This window comes from Mytilus californianus, unplaced genomic scaffold, assembly GCF_021869535.1.
Source record: "Mytilus californianus isolate M0D057914Y unplaced genomic scaffold, xbMytCali1.0.p SCAF_9, whole genome shotgun sequence".
NCBI lineage: Eukaryota > Metazoa > Mollusca > Bivalvia > Mytilida > Mytilidae > Mytilus > Mytilus californianus.
Genome location: NW_026262745.1, coordinates 33,906,891 through 33,929,398, shown reverse-complemented (window position 1 = coordinate 33,929,398; position 22,508 = coordinate 33,906,891). Strand labels below are relative to the sequence as shown.

Here is a 22,508-nt window from a genome sequence, read left to right as displayed (position 1 = left end):
ATTTACGAAGGAATGATTTCAACTTCACCATTTGGAACTCTTGGTTTAATAGCCTCCTTGTGAGCAGCAATCCTCTATCAAGGAAATCACGATAGGAAATACAAGCCCGGGAATATAGTTTCAATTGGGAGATATATACTCCGTATGCAGGCGCTGCTGGAATGTTGCTACATAGAAATGGAAAGTTCACAATTGGGAAGCTGCAATCATCTCTTTTGTCGTAAAGTTTTGTTTTCAACCGACCCTCATTGTCAATTTCTAGATGTAAGTCAAGATATGAGGCAGACTTAACTGTATCTGTAGTATCCTTTATCTCTAGTTCGATGGGATAGAGTCGTTCAACATAGTCACCAAATTTTGTATTATTTATCATCTATATAGCGGAACGTAAAGTTAAAGGATATTGCTAGCTTCTGATTTTTCTTCCTAAGAAGTTCCTGTATGAAGTCAGCCTCATAATAATAAAGAAACAAGTCGGCAAGAAGAGGGGCACAAATGGTTCCCATTGGAATTCCGACAGTCTGTTGAAAAACACGTCCTCCAAACGTAACAAATATGTTGTCAATCAAGAAATCAAGCATCTTGATAATGTCAGTTTCAGAGAACTTTTTGAGTTGATTTCTGAGCTTTAAATGGTACCAAATCAGAAATCAGAAATTGTATTAAAGCGCAGAAATCACTATGTGATCCGTATAAACTCATCGAACCTTTAAACAAACTTATTAGTAAAGGTTATCTTACCAATGTTGTAATTAGATCTTTGAATATAGTTTTCATTGGCACTAATATCGATTTTGTCATCAGCAAATTAAAACATAACTAAATTTGTATTCTTTTCAAACGGGATGTGTAAAGACACACCCACGTTCATTTTGATCTATCTCCTAACTAGCCTACTGCCTGTCGATACATTTATTTTTGGCATTGCACAAGTCATGTCTTCTTTGACTGTCCATGACGTTAAAATACTAAATCCCTGGGATGTGTTTGAGTTGATTTTAGTCTTTGATGCCTGATTTTTTATTATTAATTGTTTTTGGCTTTTAACTAGCTGTCAGTAACTGCGAGTACTCTCAAATCGTACATTCTTGTTTATTTGACCTGTTGATACAAATCGTAATGCTTTTTTGTTATTTAATGTTATTCATGGTTATATCTGGTCTATATACCAGCTTTGAAAAGTGTTTGGTATTACTATAAATTTTCACGTTTTCGTACTATGAACATCAAAATTATTTATTTTGTAAAACTATTTCCTTTCTCCATTTGAACTGTACACGTATACCTAACAACAAAATTATTTCCATTTACCTGTGTTTAAAGTAATTCCAAATGGCTGATATTTTTGTTCAAACATATCGTTTTTCTTAAATTGTTTAACATTTCACAGCGGTATGACATGTTACTTTAATTGTTCTTCCCTTAGTTTATTTATTTTGTATTAACATTGTATCAAAGATCATATTTATTTGTTCAGTGTATGTTCACTGGTGTTAATATGTCTTTTGATTGAGTTAAGCCATTTCAATTGATATTTTATAGTGTGTCTCTCTATGTTGTGATGTTACACTATTGTTTCAGATAAGGGTGAAGGTTTGGTACCATTTAAACGTTTAAACCCGCTGCAATTGTTTGCACCTGTCCTAAGTCAGGAATCTGGTGTTCAGTGTGCCAAGAATCCGTGTTGAAGACCGTACTTTGACCTTTATGGTTTACTTTTATAAATTTTGACATGGATGGAGAGTTGTCTCATTGGCACTCATACAACATATTTTTATATCTATAGATAAAACACAAGATATAGAGAATTTTAAAAAAAACAAGGTAATACCTTTTTACTTAGAATTGATTAAAACTTGGGTGAATTTGAAAAACAGTAGAACAGAAAAAATCCCAAATAATTTTTATTGAAATAAGAAAACAAATAATATGGGGAAACAAATACATAAAATTAAATGGCAAATGTCTAATCTATAATAAATGGATTAAAAATAGTATACTATATATCAATGATATCCTGGATGATAATGGAGATATTTCTCAAAATTTGATATTAAACAAACTATCATATCATTGTAATTGATTCGCAGAATATACAAAATTTAAAAAAAAAGCATTACCAAACCAATGGTTAAATTTACTTAAAGAAGAAAAATCAAAGCAAACAAAAGTTTACTTTTACAAAAAATTTGAAATAGTAAGTATAAATCATAAAAAGTATGAGTTACAAAAAGTAACAACAACAAAAATATATAATATACTACTACAGTCTAACATAGAAACACCAATAGGTTTTGTAAAGTGGAAAGATAATTTGCAAGTTGTAGATATTAATTTGAAAATAAAACACATTATACTGTTTATTTTTAGATACTTAAAAGATAATAAATTGAAAATATTGAGGTGGAAATTGTGACATTGGTTACTACCCTGTAAACACATACTAGAAACTTGGAAAATAGTAGATACTCCTTTATGTAAGATATGCAATGTTAAAGAGAATTATGAACAATTTTTTTGGGGGGAAAGTGTTAGGTTAATTCTTAATAAACTCAAAATTGGATATCACATTATAAGTTTAGAAAACCTAATATTTGGATATAAAATAACTAAAGAAAACTATTATGAAATTATTTTTTTTATAACAATAGTATTATTTAGTATACATAATGCATACTAGAAAAAGAAGTAAATGTGTTAGATATATTTAAGTATAATTTCTGTCAAGAGTAAACCACTACAAAGCAATGAAACAAGAAAAAGCTTTACGCTGAAGCAAATTGAAAGTATTTTAAAAAAACTCCTTTTACCTCTTAGCTAAAACTTGTATAACTGTTTAATTCCACATGTTTCAGTGACACTAAACAGCAAAAGTTAAAACCATTAGTTATATACTCAAAAATTGTGAAATTAAAACCCAACTGCATGTTTGTTATAGTAGTATTGTACTATATAGGACGATTTATTAGTAAAATTGAAATATACGGAAAACACTGTTATATTTCCGGAAAATTGTGAATTGTAAATACTTATGTTAATAGTATTAGTATCTATAGGTAAACCCTAAGCCTATTATTTATAGTATTTAGGGTATCTAAGGTAGAAAGCTGTCTCATTAAAAGATTTATAAACAGCTTTAATGAAATAAAGTATAATATGTTAAAAAAAAAAGAAGAAATAAACACATTTATTCTAAAACCAGTTGTTGTCCTGATACGGGTTATGTTCTACTCATATATTTGATGATGGTATGATACTAAACCCCTAACTGGAGGGATTGTGCTTGATTTTCATATGATGAGGACATAATCTTTCAATCAGTTTAATTGAGGTCTGGAGCTGGTATGTCAGTAACTGCTAGTAGTTCTTTGTTAATTTATGTATCATTGTGATTTTGCTTAGTTTCTTTTGTTACCTATTCTGACATCGGACTCGGACTTCTTTTAAACTGAGTTTTACTTGCATATTGCTGTGTGTTTGTTTATTCTACATTGGCTAGAGGTATAGGGGGAGGGTTGAAATCTCACAAAACATGTTTTTTTGCGCCTATCCCAAGTCAGGAGCCTTTGGCCTTTGGTCTTGTACGTTTTTTAGTTTTAGTTCATTTATATGTTTTGGAGTTAAGTGTGATTTCCATTTTCATTAAACTAGTACACATTTTTGTTTAGGGGTCAGCTGAAGCCCGCCTCCGGGTGCGGGATTTTCTCGCTGTGTTCAAGACCGATTGGTGGCCTTCGGCTGTTTTCTGCTCTTTGGTCGGGTTTTTGTCTCTTTGACACATTCCCCATTTCCATTCTCAATTTTATTTCTAGACTAAAATGTCAATCCATACATATTCAATATCTATTTAGCGTAAAGACGTCATAAACAGCTAGAGAAAAACATATTTTGCAATTCCAAAATAGAAGTGTTGACAAAATGTTGGAAAAACCATCAAAAATGACAGACTTATAATTTTGTACGGGAGACACACGTTTCGTCTACAAAAGATTAATCAGTGACGCGCGAATCAAAATAGTTTAGATTAAAATCAAAATCAAAGACAAAGTTTAAAAGCATTGACGACACACATTTACAATTTTTTTTACAAAATACTGATTAGGTAAAATATGCTTATGTTGGCACGTAGCTTCCATTAAGGGTTGTGTCTTTCAATATTTCTTATATGCTTGGAAATCAAAATAAAAATTACAGCCAATTTCTATAGAACAAAAAGAGGGGCGAAAGATACCAGAGGGACATTCAAACTCATATATGTCGAAAATAAACAGAAAACGCCATTGCCAAAAAAGAAAAAGACCAATAGACAAACAATGGTACACAAAACACAACACAGAAAACTAAAGACTGAGCAACACGAACCCCAACAAAAACTAAGGTGATATCAGGTGCTCCGGAAGGGTAAGCAGACCATGCTCCACATGTGGCACCCGGTAATAAGTCAAATTTTGGTAGGTCACATTCGGGAAAAGGGTACGGGATTGTAGTTATATGTTGAATGACTCTAAATTGTTATTCAACCAGATCATCACCTTTTTATGTATTTATTAAATAATTGATCCACCTTTCCTCAACAAGAGCATTGATCTGTCCACAGCACTAATACCATAGATCGAATTCCTATCGTCCGCGTAACATTAGAGTAATTAAGTGATTACGAATAAAGAATAACAAATGTACTAAACTTTAAAAATATTAAAAATAACCAATATCCATATACATTGTTCAATTCGGGGAAAATTATGATTTCATGTTTAAATTCACCCCGCACACATTGAAAGGAGACCTTAGATAAGAGTTGTTGTAATGGCACTATTAAATGCAATGATGCAGTGAGTCTGGCACTCCTTTAAGATAGAAATAAAATGCTTACTTGAATATATATGATACGCACCTAAAAAAATAAACTGCGCCTTTGAGAATGATATTTAAAACAATGATTAAACTTACCTGTGGTAGGTAAATACAACTACATTACATGTATGCATCCACCTTTTCATTAAAAAATATTTCTCCTAACAGATATTAGCAACAGATTATACTATGATATACAATTAATTTTTAAAAGGTCAGTCAACAAGGGTTGATTTTGTATTGAATTCTTGAATTTGTTCAGTTATACTTAAATATTTAATTGTATTCCACCCTAATTGTTTATAATCCAGGAGAAAAAAAATGTTAATAAACAGCTACCTGCATTAAAGATACAAATTGATTTTTCAAACCGTTCATATCTTTCTTTAAGGAAATGTTTTAAAGGCAACCATTTTATTACAAATTTTCTTTGGTTACCAATAACGTTATGTCAAAGTCGAAGGGACCGGACCAACGTATTCGACTTATTCGAGGTTCGAATCATCTGAGGTCGAGTGGGTCGTCATAAATTTGGAATGCATGAAATACTTTATGAGATTTGTGTTAACTAGATACTTTTAACAGTGTACCTTTTTTCGATATGACACTTTTTGCTTGTGTATTCAATCTCCATATTTTTGGTCCTTCATATTAATTAAACCATTAGGCCTGTATCTTTTGAAAATTCTTACTTTCGAACTTCGAGACATCGGGGTCAATTTACATCAATTATACATCGACGGGACTATAAAATTTACTCGACTCAACCGAGTATTCGAATCAACCGAGTTTGACTCATCAGAGGTAATTATGCATTGATCAAATGGGAATTTTACCGGGACCGAGAAATTACTTCGACTCATCCGATTTTTCGACACAACCGAGTTTGACACAACGAGGTTCGACTATATACTGTTAGTACATGATACATATTTAATGGAAAAAATGCTCTTTTTGTTAGCAGTGAAGAACACAAAGACACGGACATTGGTACAAAAGTAAGGTACTTTTTTTAACGAAACGTATGAATGCATGAAAAAAATACACAGTCGATACATATACACAAATCATCAAGAATATTTAAAACAAAAAGAAAACAACACTTTATAAATTTCAAGCGTCCGAAGCGCTTTATTTGATTTACCTTAATCAGGAACGCACGAAGTCGAATATTTGAAATAATCAAAACAGTTGAATAGCTATACATTGAATTAATTTATTTTCGTAGGAACCAATTTTTGTGGATTGAGGCAAACTTATATTTTCGTGGATATTTGATTTCGTGGTTTCTCCAAGTCTGCTTACAATCCTTTATTTAATTCGTTGAACATTTAAAATCGTGTTTCACCTGTATCCTCGAAATGAACGAAAATTGGAAATCCACGAAAAAAAAACCGTCAATATCACCAACAAGAACCTTAAACAATATCATAATCCATCTAAGGTCAACTTTTTATACAACAAGACAGGCCCTCCCCCAAAGTTGGAGAGGATAGAAGTAAGTATAAAAAGAAGGCTATGTGGAATGATAGCCAATGCGACATACATCTGCAGTCAAATGAAGTAAATGTGAACAATTATAGACAAATATACGTCCTTCAACAATGAGAAAATCCCATACCGTATAGTCGGCTATAAAATGTCCCGAAAGTGAACATTACTTAACACAAAATGCAAACTGGTAAATGACAATATGTCACAATAGATAAATATAGTTTTGGCTGATTTGCAACAAGAATTAAAACTATGCAAGCAAAATTAAAAGTAACAATTTCCCTAGAACCAACATATAACATATATAATTTAGCATTTAAACTTTATGTTCAAGATTTAGCTTATTAATGATATTGAAACCTGTATATTTTGCAACGACAATGCAAACCACACAATCAAGCAATGGAGTTTTGAATATAAAAGCAGAAAAGAAGTTAAAATATATATGTTGTTAACTTGCCTATACATGATACACACCGAAAATATTGAAACTGCAACCATGTGAATGATATGTAACATAATGAACAAAACTTCCCTGTACATATGTGGTAGGTGAATATCACTACTTTATGCATCCACCTTTTAATTACAAAAATATTATTTCTTACAGATGCTAGCAACACAATATGTACTATCTAAGCAATTTTTATGATAGGTCAGTGAACTGGTTTCGATTGCTTATGAGATTCTTGTATTAGTTCAATTTTACTTATACGCTAAATTGCATTCCAACTTAATTTCCCATAGTTCAAAAAGAAATAACAAAATGGTGTCAATAAATAACTACATGCATTAAAGATACAAAATGACCTTTCAAACCGTTTTATTTCAGTATTTACGGAGGTTTTGATTGTCATAAAGGCATCCATTTCATTTTCATTACATTAAAATACATTCTGTGTTTGACTATAAAGGCCGAAGTTATGGCTATTTATTGAAAAACATTACCCCTTATTTTATATAAACATTAGTTTTAATATTAGCATTAGTTTCGACACTTTAATATAAGCATTAGTTTCAAATTTGATACAAACATTAGTTTCAACACTTTAATATGATCATTAATTTCAACACTTTTGAACTATTTTACCCTAAAATTCCGAGCAAAATTATTGTTCACAATTGGTGAAATGAAGTAGTTACGATAAGGAGTAAAAACTTTTCCAGTGAATTAATCAAAAAGTTAAATAAAACTATATAAGTTACATGTTAAATTATGGTATAACTTCATCTATGATGAAAATAGTATTTTGAAAGAAGAAATGTTATCATAATCTGCTTTCTCAAGTATTTAAAACAATATACAATATATAAACTATTTAGGTTAGTCTGACATATTCTATGCATACTAGAATGTAGTCTTAGTGAGTTTTTTCAAAGGTATAATAAAGATGATAAATCACTAGGCTTGTTTTGAAACTACAGGTTGTGAAAACTTGACACATTTTGTAATGTTTTGACAAGGCAAACAGGTTATTTTGTAAATAGAAAGAAAACTAAATGACATAATTTTGTTATAAGATGTGAAACAAATTGAAAAGTTATCCGTACATTTTATGATAAAATCAATCAAAAATATTCTGTATTGTAAAATCAATTATAACATAAAGAAAAACTAATATAATTTTCCTCTTTTAAATAAAAAGCACTGCAAGTACATTCTATTCCTGTCTTAGAATATGCTTATTACATTAAAAATCTAAACCTATCCAAGATGGCGACAGATCCTCGTATCACAATAAAACGTCAAACTGAAAGATTTAATTTACAATGAGTATTGGCCAATCAAAACATCTATATATCACAGAAGGATTAAGTAGCTTTTTTATTCCTAAGGATAAGAATATTAGACAACCTTAGTCATAATGGTTCAGGATTAATACTAGGCTTCGTATAGTCATGCTTTCTAAACATATTAGAAGGCATAGTGTCCAATATGAAAATATATTTTGCAAGTCTTTTGATTTAATTACTTAAGCTGGAATTTGTTTGGTGAGAAAATATTAATGGAATCATATTATATCAAATGTTTTATTGTCGATGCCTGACAAATCAATATAGAAAAATCTCCCAAAATGGTTCTTTTTTTCAACTCCGAAAGTAAGACAAATATTTTTTGTAATGTATTTAAACTTCAAAAATGCTTTCAATAATGTTTCAATCTCTAATCAGATCTCAAACACAAGGTAAATATATATGTTGGTCTAAAATTCCTTGTAATTTCTTGCTTTATCCTAAATTTTACCATTTACTTAACCAACTGCTTTCCTTACTAACGAAATAAAAAAACAATAAATGTGAGGATATAAAAGTAATTAATTCTCAACAATAATATTCATATAAAAATATGATGAGTCTTACTGTTGTTCTTGAAAGATGTTCAGAATCTTCTTGTTACGTAAAACCATCGTATTTTGCTTTGCGTTATAGCTGACAATATCACCGCCTTTCAATGCCTCTATGTTGTATGCATTGACGGTTTTCTCATGTTTTAGATCGGGTGATACATGACGTATGGAGCCATCTATACAGAGCACATACAAGCTACCATCTCGTAGAGAAGTGATAGAGTATGGATCTGATGATAGGATCTTGCCCAGTACTTTCTTTCCAGAAAGACTGTACCACTTTAATTTCTTCCTTTCGTTGGATATGAAACCGGTGTGGTGGTTTCTGAAGAAGATTTTGTTATCAGAGGCATGAATTGCTTCGGGTGTACAGCGTATTTTAATCTTTTGTATTGTTTCTTTACCATGTAGATCAACAATTAATAGTGAACGCAAACCCCCTACTATCAACTTAGTGTGCATAGCTGAAATACCACACGCACTCTTCATCCCAGGTACTTGTATCCATTTGAGTATTCTTTTGATATTAATGTCATACAGTTCAACAAAGCTGCTTCTAAAAGGTTTAACCACTACTACAGCTACTGTAGAACTGTTTACTGGTGTTAAACAACATGGTGCACCCCGAATTTGTATAGTGTCTGTATTCGATCCATCTTTGTTACAGACGAGTACTTTTGACTGGTCGGGAACGCAAAACACCAGTCTACCATCATCCAGCATCTTTATATCTGATATTAATCTTCCGTTGAAAAGTGACTCCAGCTTGAGCTGTTGATGAAGGCAAAAGGTATTTTGGCCTATTTTATATTGATCTCCGTGTTTTCTTAATTGCTTATTATCTGTGAAGTAGATAAAATACTGATATCATAGAAGATCTATGAATTAATTGTTATGCACTGAACTTTATCGGCTGTGACATAAGTCAAAGAAACAGTTTCAAAACTAAGCTTATGCATATCATATTTTGACATGTACTTCAATTTTTTTTATATAAAAGTTTGTTAAGTGAGATTTTCTTACGGTTTACACAAGCTTATATCAAAATGTTTAATACACATCTTCGAAATTTATATGACAACTTGTTTACCGCACAGACATATACTGAAGTTACTTCATATTCATTATATGTATTAAACATGTCCTTTATGAACCTATAATAATGGTTTAATGACTTATTCGTATTTGTATTAGTATTATGTAAATATAACGTTAGTTTCTTCATTTTTTTATAAAAGGGGATTTGGTCGTCGATTTGTCTAAGTGTCCCGTCAACTCTTTAATTTTGTGTTAAACTCTGCACGTAATGAGATGTGTTCAATCTTAATTGATAAGGATTGCCGATTCCTGCCGCTGAAGATCAATAATTCACTCAAGGAACACAGGCTCTCTCCACAAATAAAAATGGAAGCCACTTTGAAGCCAAGGGCGCTCAAATTTATTGAACAACAACAACAAACAAAACAACATTAATTTCTTCTACTAAGGAAAAAAAATGTGTTATCACAAATATTTGATGACGCAAGCATTTTGTAATTAGGTCCTCGTTTTCCTAGAAAGTGTTTGCACAAATACCCAAAGCTGCTTATCTCACCGAGGGTTTTCTGGATATTTTGTTTAAATTATTTAAGTAATATTTAAAGTTTGACTGCTAGGTTTTAATACATCAACAAAATATTTTGGTGACAGCAACTATAAATAACAAATGATGATTTAAGATATCAAAAGTACACAAATTCAATGTTTTACATGATAAACATGCATTTTATTATGATGAAGACATAATAATTGAATCAGTTTAATTGAGGTCTGGAGCTGACATGTCAGTAACTGCTAGCAGTCCTTTGTTAATTTATGTATCATTTTCAATTTGCTTAATTTCTTTTGTTACCTATTCTGACATCGGACTCGGACTTCTTTTGAACTGAGTTTTACTGTGCGTATTGCTGTTTGTTCGTTGTTTATTCTACATTGGCTAGAGGTATGGGGGGAGAGTTGACATCTCACAAAACATGTTTAACCCCGCCGCATTTTGGCGCCTGTTCAAAGTCAGGAGCCTCTGTCCTTTGTTAGTCTTGTATAATTTTTAATTTTAGTTCATTTATATGTTTTGGAGTTTAGTATGACGTCCATTATCACTGAACCAGTACACATTTTTGTTTAGGGGCCAGCTGAAGCACGCCTCCGGGTGCGGGATTTTCTCGCTGTGTTGAGGACTCATTGGTGGCCTTCGGCTGTTTTCTGCTCTTTGGTCGGGTTGTTGTCTCTTTGACATATTTCCCATTTCCACTCTCAATTTTATTTAATTCAACAGTTGTATGTCTAAAATAACACTTATGTCTTGTGATGAATGAAGCATGTTTTAAGTCATTATAATTGGTCTTTCTATTTTTCACAATTAAACCGAACATATTCCCATGAAAGTGTTATCTCTGTAAAACTGGATTGTCCCGTTATAACTAATATTTAGAAACACTACTAGATACAGAAAAAAAAACATTTTCCCAAATTGCTCGCTACCTCTTCGGGATGTCGAGAATATTTCATACCGAAGTAATCCGGAGATTCCATATGTATCTTTGTGTTTTGAACAAAAGTGAAATGTTATTGTAACTCGTAAAAGTGAGTTATAGAGACAAAGATTTTTTTTATAGATTTAAGTACCTTCGTCTACCAAAAATAAGAAAATGTTGAAGGTCGTATGGTGACCTATAAATGTTTATATCTTCCTCATTTAAACTCTAGTGGATATTTATCTCATTGACAATCACACTATATCTTCTTATTTGTATATTTAATATTACACCCTTTATGTCTTTATATATCAAATCAATTCTGAAAAAGTTTATTTATTTTATGATTTTGCATATGAAAGTGTAGGTTATCACCATTAATTGAAAAATAAGGAAATGTGGTATAAAAATTATTGCCAATGAAACAGCTAACCACCAGAGTTCAAATGAGGGGATGTAAACAATTATAGGCAACTGTACGACCTTAAACAATGAAAAAAACTCACAACGTATAGTCGGTTATCAAGGTCCCCGAAATGAAAAAAATATGAAACAAGATAACTAACGGCCTGATTTATAACAAAATAATTTACGAAAAACAAACATGACAGACATGAATCAACTACAACCACTGAACTACAGGCTCCTGACTTGGGAAAGGCACAATATCATTGGTAATTATTTTCCCAATATAATTCCTTAAAATACATACACATCTGAAGTTTTTTGCAATGGCATATTCTCTTAATATGAAATGAAAAAAATTTGAATGCACAGAATTTAATGTTTCTGCAATCCATCATTTATCTTATTGTCTCTATCCAGAAGGTTTTTGCCTATTAATATACCAATTGCTTTAAAAGTTTTACCCAGTTGCAGTATGTATTCACCTAAGCAAACTGATCAATTTGTAAAACTATTTAGCTAATTGATTCAGTAAAAGGTTGTTCATTGTTGTTAGTGTGATTTGAGTGCAGTGACATTAAAATAATAGTTAATATCCAAGTCCAGTTATTTATGTCTGTGTCATGAAATTGAAATAAAATAATCACCTACTATAATATGAGGCACTGGTTTATAAAGATTTGAAAACTTCCTAATGACGTTTTATACATAATTGTAACATGAATTGTTATTTTTTCTTTGATCTACAAGTGAGTTAACTTTGGTTATTTTTAGAGGGGTGCGTTAACTGAATGATTAAGTTCTTTCCAAAGACCTTATTGTTTTTCTAATGTTTTTTTTGTTTTAATTTTTCTTCCAACATTTTCTTTTACATGCCTTCCCCCCGTTTACATTAGAGTTATCAAGACTAAATTTGGAAGTTATCTCCCTTTATTGTTTTTTTTTCGACATCCCCCCCCCCCCCCCCCCTCTTTGTTTTTGAAGATATCCTGATCTTATTAGGATAACAGGTAGATCCAGATGTAGGCTGCGTAGGATTTAATCTCCCTATTTGAGAGTTATTTCCCCTTGAAGCAATTTATTTTATTTGCATTTTTTTTTTAAAGTATTAGAGTTAGAATCGATCTGAAAATGGCAACATGTACAAGAATAGATGGCAATGTTAATAGACATAAACAAATATGTTGTTATCAGAGTTATTTCTCTTGAATCATTTGAGACAATTTTTGAAAAATTATATTTCGAGAACCAGAAGTCCTAGAGACTTGGGACCTTCATTAATAATCTTTAGCTCATGTGACCTTTCATTTGCACTCAAGGTCAAAGGTCATCGAGTGCAAAAAAAATTACGCTGCAATTTCATGCTTACATATTAAGAAAACAATAAGAGATTGCTGCATACATTAAATGTATAAAATGTTTCAATCAACGAGCTCTACATTTTTACCGTATCACCATGGTGATACGGTCTGATTAGTCAGAGGCTGGACGTCTGGAATGTGGTTAATCTGTTAACGGTATCTCATTGGTTATAAATAACATTAAATGGCTGCATCTCAGCTGCTTCCGGGCTGCTTCTGGGGGAAGTGAAGGATATCTTAACGTCTGATTGGCTATTATTGAGTTGTATGCATTATTTGTCAACGCGTCCGTAAGTGGGGTCGGATAAAAATCATGATAGTAGGTCATCGGTAGAAACTATAATGAAGTGTTCAATTGCTATCATAATTTAAGCCAAATTTAGTTCACGAAGCCCTGTCAATTTGAGCAAATCATATCATTCTGTGATGATGAAATTTATGTTATCTTGAAATTTTGTTGCAATTTTGGTACAAAGGTGTGTATTTATGGATTATTAATGTTCTTTCAAAAACAAAACAATAATACATCTAATCTTCACTTTATAGTGCGTATTGAAACATATTTTGCTATATTTCTTCATAAACTATAATTTTAAATAGTAAATACACAAAACGTGTGCTCTATGATTAAAAATATTATCCTCATATTTTTCATTGCTTGAACATATTGATTGGAAAATATTAAAATCACGGAATTTACCGTATTGATACGAAGATTTCGTTTCCCCGCGCATTTACCGCTTCATTGATTTCTGATGTAAACAAAACAGACAATTGCCGATAAACAGCTGATTAGAAGAAAGAAAACAAACAAGGTGAGTAATATGGTTGCGTGTGTGCAAGGAAGCAAACACCAAGCATCACGGTTTAGTTATGGGCAAGGGTTTCAGTGCACTTACATAGTTTGTTAACCCAAGATACTTGCAACACAGCGAGGTCCCAAATGATGTTTGCATGTGGGGTAGACAGTTTAATGTACTCGTACATGATGATTTATTCTTTGGAGTCGTTGTACACCCCAGGCGGATCCAAAAGGTGGTGGGGGGAGGGGCTGGGGGCCGCCCCTCCCCTTGGTTAATTATATAGCCCCCCCCCCCTTTATGAAAAGTTCTGGATCTGCCACTGTACACAGTGGCGCTCAGCAGTCATTGTTAATTGATATATCAACAGCACTGAGAACTGCATTTGATATAGATATAAATCCAATTCTAATTTGTTCACATTACAATGTAATCAGGTCTTACAATAAGTATATTTCGTTGTGATGATAATTACTATTTGCTTTGATTCCCATGCTCATGATAATAAAGGTTTCCCATTTTCAGATGGTGCTGCTATTTTGCTAACATTTTCAAATCTGAAGGAGCTGATACTATATGTATAATCATCAATATACAATGGTGCTGAGTTTAATCTATCGGCTGTATTTGTAATATGTGATATTGGCAGATCGAACTGACTATGTAAAGGCTCTAGTTTATGACTTGGATGCGTTAACAATGATGGTGGTTGATAAGGAAATCCAGATCCAGGATGTTAATCCAAAACCGAACAGGTATTTTACGTATATATATTAGAATTCATCCTCCTGAACATAGTACCCATATATAATAACCATACACCTAATCGCTTTATGGAATTCTGTCCCAGCTGACCTGAAAATCTGTCCCGCTTCAACCATTGACATCATACAACAATCACTTTTCCGTCAGATATTTTGTATTATGACGTCAAAATTTTACATGAACCTTTGTGATGGCCAGTACATTTGTAATTGCAGACAAATAGCAATAAGTAGGATTCAAAGCAATCTTCAATAAATCAACTCTAATGAAATACTCTTATATATAAAGATGATCACATGACATCATGAACATAGACGTCGCTTTACTAGTGCCGAAAATAAATTTTTCAAATGCATCTATTGAAAATAAATTATTGCATGCCTTTCATAAGTTCTGCTTTGGGCATAACTGAATAAATATGCCGAATATAAAGGAAGCATATATTAAGGTAAATTTCTTTATTTTTCACATAGCATCTGACAGCATTGAATGATACGATATGAATCAGCAGATTTATTGTTGTTTTAGAAGTTCAACGAGAAGTTATATATTTTACATAGTTGGGTGGATAACATAACATTTATCTTGTCATTATAATATAAAAAAAGAAGATGTGGCATGATTGCCAATGAGACAACTCTCCAAAAAAGACCAATATGACACAGAAATAAACAACTATAGGTCACCTTATGGCCTTCAACAATGAGCAAAGCCAATACTGCATAGTCAGCTATAAAAGGCCCCGAAATAACAATGTAAAACAATTCAAACGAGAAAACCAACGGCATAATCTATGTTTGCTCAGCATTCATCATGAAAACTATCACGTTACAAATCATTTTAGGAAAGCACTGTGTAAGCAGACATTTCAGGAAGCAACAAGTCTGTAGGCTGACTATATTATCTGAACAAGTTCATTTCTTGTCAACTTCATAATTATTTTAAACATTTTAATAGATGTCATCCAAATTTGGTCTATTTCTTTTAGCTTAATATTCTTGCTTTTTCAAAGTCATGTTTATTTATTTTTCAACCGCACCCAGAAATATGCGGTTACCTTTAATTTCAGAAAAGGATTTAGGGAAAGGCGATCTGGGTCCCCCTTTTAAAATCTACATTCAATGTTAATGCAGACATAAAACTTGTTCCAAACCAAACCGTGTCAAGTTTCGGGCCCCCGGGTACCCCTTCTTTCTATAATTCATCCTACATCTACTTTTGAATTTGTTGCTTATTTGTTATTTGGTCTATGAATATCTGTCTATATATTGACAATGAAACCACATCTTGATGGTCCCACAAAAATGTTGAAAATGTGTACATTTCATTTTTTTTTTCTAGCTCCTTTCATATGATAGCAGAACCTTTTTGGTCACTATTCTGTGTTGCATCTAAATATTAATTGTAACACTTTAAAGTGACTGAACAGGTAAAACAAATACTTCTCAAGAAAACAGAAAAAGAAGACTACTTGGAACAGCACCAGACTATGTACATGATGTATGAATAAAAACTCAGCTATTAATAATAGTGCATTTTTTAAAAGTTTATTGGGTTTTTTATTCATATTCTGTTCGAATTTTCACACAATCTGTCAAAAAGGCAAAACTAACCTTACTGAAACTTTCAAACAATATGAGAAGTGTTTCATTCACCAAAACACTCTTGCGATTCTGCAAAAAAAACAATCATGCATGATTTTGTGAATGAAAGGGGAAAGAAGATCCTGACACAGCGCACCTGAGCATGTCAATTGCCAACTGAACCAATAATTTATATATCACGACCAGTCAACTGATACTGACATTATCAGAGAGTACACATCAAAGGAAAAATGCACAAATTACCGATAAATTGTTGAATATAATATCATAGAATTAAATATGTTTTATTACAAAAAAATGTGTTCTCAATCTTGTCGATAGATATAACAGAATGTCATATCAGTACCAAAGACAACTCTCCATCCAAGTTACAATTTGTAAAAGTAAACCATTGTACGGTCTTCAACATGAAGCCTTAGTTCACACCAAACAGCAAGTTATATAGTCCATATCTATCATGACAATAAACATAAACAAACAAAACAACTATCGCTTACTAATAATCCTGGCTATATGTAATACATGAACTTGTTGCCATCAGAAATGAAAATATAAATATTCCAACTAACAAAAGCATATGCTTACACATGCAACCAAATATAAAGCACTAAATGATAATACCAATATGAAGCTCTCATCTATAGAACTTACAAAAAAAATGTCAAGATTAAAAACTGCAACAAAATAATAAAAAATATAAGAAGCCAGCTGACAACATGTTCTAGAAAATTATTTGCAATTAATATTTCATTCCAAATCCATTACCACAAAACATCTTCTTACAGTTATACTACATCTGGAAATTAGTAATAACAACACTTAACCTGTACCTTCAAAACTAATTGCTTCTTCTAAGACAAAAGTCAGATGAGATATTCATCACTTGAAGTGCTCCAGCTAGAAATAGAAAGGGGCAGGGTGCCAGTGAAGGGCAGGGCACTTTTTTATGATAGGAAAAGGCACATCTCATTTCTTTTGTCTACGTTTCTGTGTGTATCATGAGTTCACTTTTTTTTTACTGTATATGTTGTTAATAAAGATGTATAAGTTGTTGTTTTGATTATTTATTCTATAAAATTTGCATTAGAAAAGTCATTCATACTACATGTTCATAAAACATGGCAATACACATTCATACATCAGATCACTATTAATCAAAAGAAGCGACATAAACTTACTATTCTCCCCCCTTGGAAAAAGGCGCCAGGGAGGGGCGCAATTGAAGGCACCCAGGGCGTGGCTAAGGGCATCCAGGGTGCGGCGCCCTTCTAATTTGGGCTAAAGAGACCACTGTCTTCTATACATATAAGATGTAATATTCTCATATTCGAACGGCCAACTATAGTAGTCAGAGGCGGATTTAGAGAGTTTTTCAGGGGACCCCCCATTCCCCCCCCCCCCCCCCCCCATTTTGTGGGAAAACTTTGGTTGATCATATACATGTAGTGAATCACTGAAACATGACTGGAGCGGCCCCCTCTTATGAAAATTTCTAGATCTGCCACTGGTAGTCCATTTTGTCTAGCAGTAATCCTCAAAAGTAAATAATACGTTGTTCTTATCAACTTGATTATAACCTTGCTAACTATTACATAACTGTCAAGACACAGTATGCATGTTAAAACTACTTGCATTGTCATAAAGAGTAAACAATCATATTCCACAAAACAAAAAAAAAAGTGTTTGTATCGTTACTCTAGCTATTACAAATCATATATATATATTATCATATGCGACTATCAAGCGTCCTTCAATGATAACCCTGATTAACCAATACTACAACTAAAATAAAAAACCAGGAGAAAAAAGACACTATATATTCCAATGCTTGGAGTGCAAGATACCAATAAAAAAACCTATACCCACAAACCACCGATCTCAATACATGTATAAGCAGCTAAAATACGGCAAGCTTTTTAGAAAAGCTATTACTTGTATACATTAACCTCAAAATTGTCCAACCATCCATTCAAAAGTTTACGAGATAATTCTTAAAAGTATAGTATTTTGCGTATATCTTTGAAAAGCTAACAGATATCAACCTACTATAAAATGCAAAATCAATCAGTATTTCAATACCTTCAATTTGAGGTCAATGTCAAGGTCATAATGAAATTTTACCTTGACCTTAAAAGTGTACTATGACCTTGACCTTGACCTTGTGACATTTTAAAGGTCAAGTAGTACTGAAATGAATGGTGGTAGTCCCATGTCTCTACGACTTCCGGTTCTCATTTTTGGTATAGCGTCATATTTTTAATTATTCATTGTAAGCTTGATGAACTGTCCCATTTTTATATTATTATCTTGTACTTCAACTGAAGATAATTTTTCACTTAGCAGATTTAAGATATCTGTTGTCGTTTTAGAGATAATGCAGTTTGAAATTTTGCAAGCGGAGGTATGTATTTCTGAATCAACAACAGCTTACCTGAAATTTTCAGAAATTGAAGAGTTTAACATGGTTATATGTTTAAATAATTACCAAAAACATTCAATGAAAAAAAAATCAATTATAAATTTTCATGTTTTGCATTGACTTTGTAAGTTTCATAAGTTCAATTTATACAATTGATATGGCATCATTTTTGGCACTTTGCCAAATGAGGTCATTTGGTATATCAAATTGAACGTCTAAATGAGCTCTACTGAAAAATGAAAATATAAAATCCCTTTTTCATCTCAGTGGGAAGGGTGGGGTCATTTAGTGCAAAAATTCAAATTTCTCAGATGATTAGGTTGTCGCATATCAAATGAAAGTTCATAAAACGTACATTTTAAATATCAAATTGACGTTGCCAAAAAAAATGAGTTGAGTGGGGTCATTATGTGCAAAAAAGCAATTGTCTTCTTCGGTAAGGTTGTCGTATATCAAATAAAAAGTCATAATGTGTACATTTCATATATCAAATTCCTGTCTTCCAAAAATGAGTAAGATGGGGTTATTAAGTGCAAAACTAAAACTTTATAGAAGATAGTGTTGTGTCAAAGCAAATGAAAGGCCATCAAGTCTACATTACAAATATCATATCAAATAAAAGGATGTAATGAGTGCATTACAAATATCAGACTTTAAAGGGAAAGACCTTTCAATTGTTTTACAAACAATTGAGATACTAGTTGTTTTAGTTATTGCACTCTGCAATCCGCCGTTGACCGCATCTCGTTGGAAAAGCAAAGAATGGGAGGAGCTTAAACCAGTTCTCTAGTTTCCATCTTTGAAGTTGTTAATGCACAGTCTTGCTCCCTCCCCTTCGAGAAGTAAATAATGAAACAAAATGAAACAAAATGTAATATAATGACTATACATTTTCCTACTGTTATTTTGGTTGGATTCCTTTTTTATCTTGCCGAAAAATATATGTCACTGGATGTTTAGTAATTTTCTACATTTTATAAAGGTCTATCTCCGTGAATTGATCATGCTTCAGATGTTTGTCCCTGAACCTTACTCGCAATCAAAAACCATTCAAACCAAATAACCGACCTTTCCACAGTTGTTGGGAATTGAAAAATAGTATTACTAGTAATGACTCTGATATATTGGTGTCGGAAAATGTCTTCCTCTTATTACACCGTTAAGGCTCCTTTGAAACTTCACGTATTTTTCAGGTTTGAAGGCAGATAAACATCGAATAAAATTTTGCATCTACCACCCCAAGTTACACGAAGTTATTGCATGATTGTAATTTGGATATTTTTTCTGTAGCAATTACTAATTTGCTAATATTAACGGGAAATAATCAACATTATAAACAGCAATATTTCATTCTGTCAACTATCAACTTCCCTCATATTTACATTTTGCAATTTGTACACATTATTTCCATAAAATATACAACGATTTTCATGTGTTTTGAAAAAAAAACTGAAATTTACTTTCAAGATGAGTGAAACTAGAAAAAAAATGTTCAAAACATATCAACGTTGTGTAAATCACACAGATTCCTCTGTATCATTGATATGGTCAAAATTATGAATTATCTGTTTACAAAAGTTTGAATGTTCAAAATACTTATAATTTTCTACACAGGAAAAAAATTCTTAGCTGTATTTGGAAAAACCTATCAAAATTTTGGTTCCTCAATACATTTCAATTCATACTTTATTTGGCATTTAAACCTTTTTTATTTGAGCGTCACACATTAGTCTTTTGTAGACAAAACATATGTCTGGCATACAAAATCAGAAACCTGGTATCTTTGATTACTTTTTTATATATGCAATGAGTGAATTTAAATTATTTCCCTTAAATTCCAGCAGATTAGTAATTGTTTTAGAAAAAAATATCCGAATTAAGATTACGTAATAGCTTCTTGTTAAAAAACAACAATAAAATTGAGAACAAAGCCATTAATTATTGACATACCAAACAATGTTTAGAACTAATTATGCATACAATGTCATTAGGATAGATGTTTTCATATCCAAGTTAGACCTTTTTAAACCAGTGCCTTATATTATAGTAGGTGATTATTTAATTTCAATTTCATGAACAGACATTAAGGTGATACATAACACTACAGGGAGATAACTCAGCAAAAATCACCTGAACGTTTTATTCACGTTCTGTTGTTAAGGAAATATTAAGCTTCTCAATGATTAAAATAAGTGTTTGTCAAACTGCTATACGTAAATCCAATGAATTTTTCCCGATAAAGTGTGCGGTTCAAGTTTTATGTTAAAGGGTCAAAGTTAATTTTTATGAAAATTAAACGAGCTAAATTAATTTTAGTCAAGGTGTTTGGTACCACCTTAAATGACTGGACTTGAATGATGAGCATTATTTTTATGTCCCTGCACTCACATCACACTTACAACATGAACAACCTTTTACTGAAGCAATTATCTAAACTGTTTTACAGTGAATCAGTTTGCATAGGTGAATACATACTGCAATTGGGTTGAACTTTCACACAATTGGTATAGTTATAGGCCAAAGCCTTCTGGATAAGCACTGTAAATGAACAATAAAATACCCTTTGATGGTTTATTTTATTATTGATTTTACAAGTTATAGAATTATGGTAATTTTTAAAATTAAGATATCTCTCACGGGGAACATTTTCTGAAGAGATATTTGTAGTAGCACACATGTAATTTAGTTCTTCATTACGATTTTATCAATAAATTATGCATGTTGATTTTGAAAGATGATAATTATTTTTTAAATACCATTCACATATTAAGTGAATTTCTTGATGATTCAATTAATAGCTAATTCAACATATTAGGTAACCTGCATTATATGTTTTGACAATTCTTGTAAAACAAATAATTATTTATAATAAAAGATTTTTTAAAGAGCAAGAAATGGTGAGAATTTTCTCTAATTGGAAGATTTGTCTTTTCCCTCTTCCATCCCCTAAGGATGCGGGTATTTATATTGAGATCTCAGTATATACCTATGAGTTATGTGGAAGACATGCAATGTGTTAAATACATGTCACAAATATATAATTGAACTTACAGAGAGGAATTATAATTTGTCTGCCACTTTCACTTGTCAAATCTGCTTGAAGAATCTCCTAAAATATGAATTAACTGTTATTTGTTTGTAAATAAATGATAAATTAACCCAAAAAAGGTACATTGAGCGACAACTCCTTCATTTATTGTTGGTTGCTCAATCTTTAATAGCGAAATGTCATAAAGATTCTCGAAGACAACAAATTAATAAAGTAACTTTCAATGTTGACTTTTTCCAATTTCATTTATAATATTTTCAATAACACAGATATTAATATATCAAGTTATGATCTTCTAAAGGAATCATTGTCAACATTTAAAAAAGTTGATAATTGTCAGTCAAACCACACCTATCAATTTTCAAATCCATCTGGATTTTTTTTTATAAATGTGCGTCCTCTTTTATACAATGCAAGTTTTAGGAAACAAATAGATCCCGGCCTCTTGGAGAAATTTTGCACGAAACCAGGGAAGGTCCGAAAATGTGCTTGTCAATTGCTGATGTATTAACTCTGCATTTTTGTCTTATATTTACTGAATATGTACTTTTTACAGAGCATATCTAAATAGTATAATAACGAAAAAAAAAAATACGAATATTTATTACATTTTCATTTTAATAGATTAATCCACAGTTAACACAAAGTGATGAGGGATGTGCTTCAAAAATGGTAACAAGGTTTTATGCGACAAAAGATTATGACAATAACAGATTTATAAATGAGACATAAATATTAGGTATAAATTTTAAATTTAGTTTTCCGATACTAGCAACCTGCAAATATAACTTGGTATAAGGATGCATCAACAAAACTTCACCCAGTTTACCATTTATTGCCATTAAAAGTAAGTCAATTTGTTGTTAAAGGTTAATCAGGCCAATTTCTATCTCGCC

At 31.7% G+C, this 22,508-nt stretch overlaps 2 protein-coding genes across 4 annotated transcripts in view; one reads left to right on the top strand and one right to left on the bottom strand.

The window, feature by feature from the left end:
* The window catches only part of LOC127715096 (protein phosphatase methylesterase 1-like), a 162,064-nt gene that overhangs the window by 101,777 nt on the left and 37,779 nt on the right, over positions 1-22,508 (top strand). The gene's annotated exons all lie outside the window — the stretch shown is intronic.
* Positions 1,885-22,508, bottom strand: part of LOC127715098 (uncharacterized) — a 30,861-nt gene continuing 10,237 nt past the window's right edge. Inside the window, exons 3-4 of one of the 2 annotated variants that reach the window (XM_052221140.1) lie at positions 21,615-21,672; positions 1,885-9,538 (exon numbers count right to left, since the gene is read on the bottom strand). In XM_052221140.1, coding sequence (XP_052077100.1) covers positions 8,706-9,538; positions 21,615-21,672 — 891 coding nt within the window. In that variant the 3' untranslated portion in view covers positions 1,885-8,705. Of the gene's footprint in view, positions 9,539-11,921; positions 12,081-21,614; positions 21,673-22,508 lie in introns of those variants that run through there. The other variant, XM_052221141.1, reaches the window with a different exon arrangement.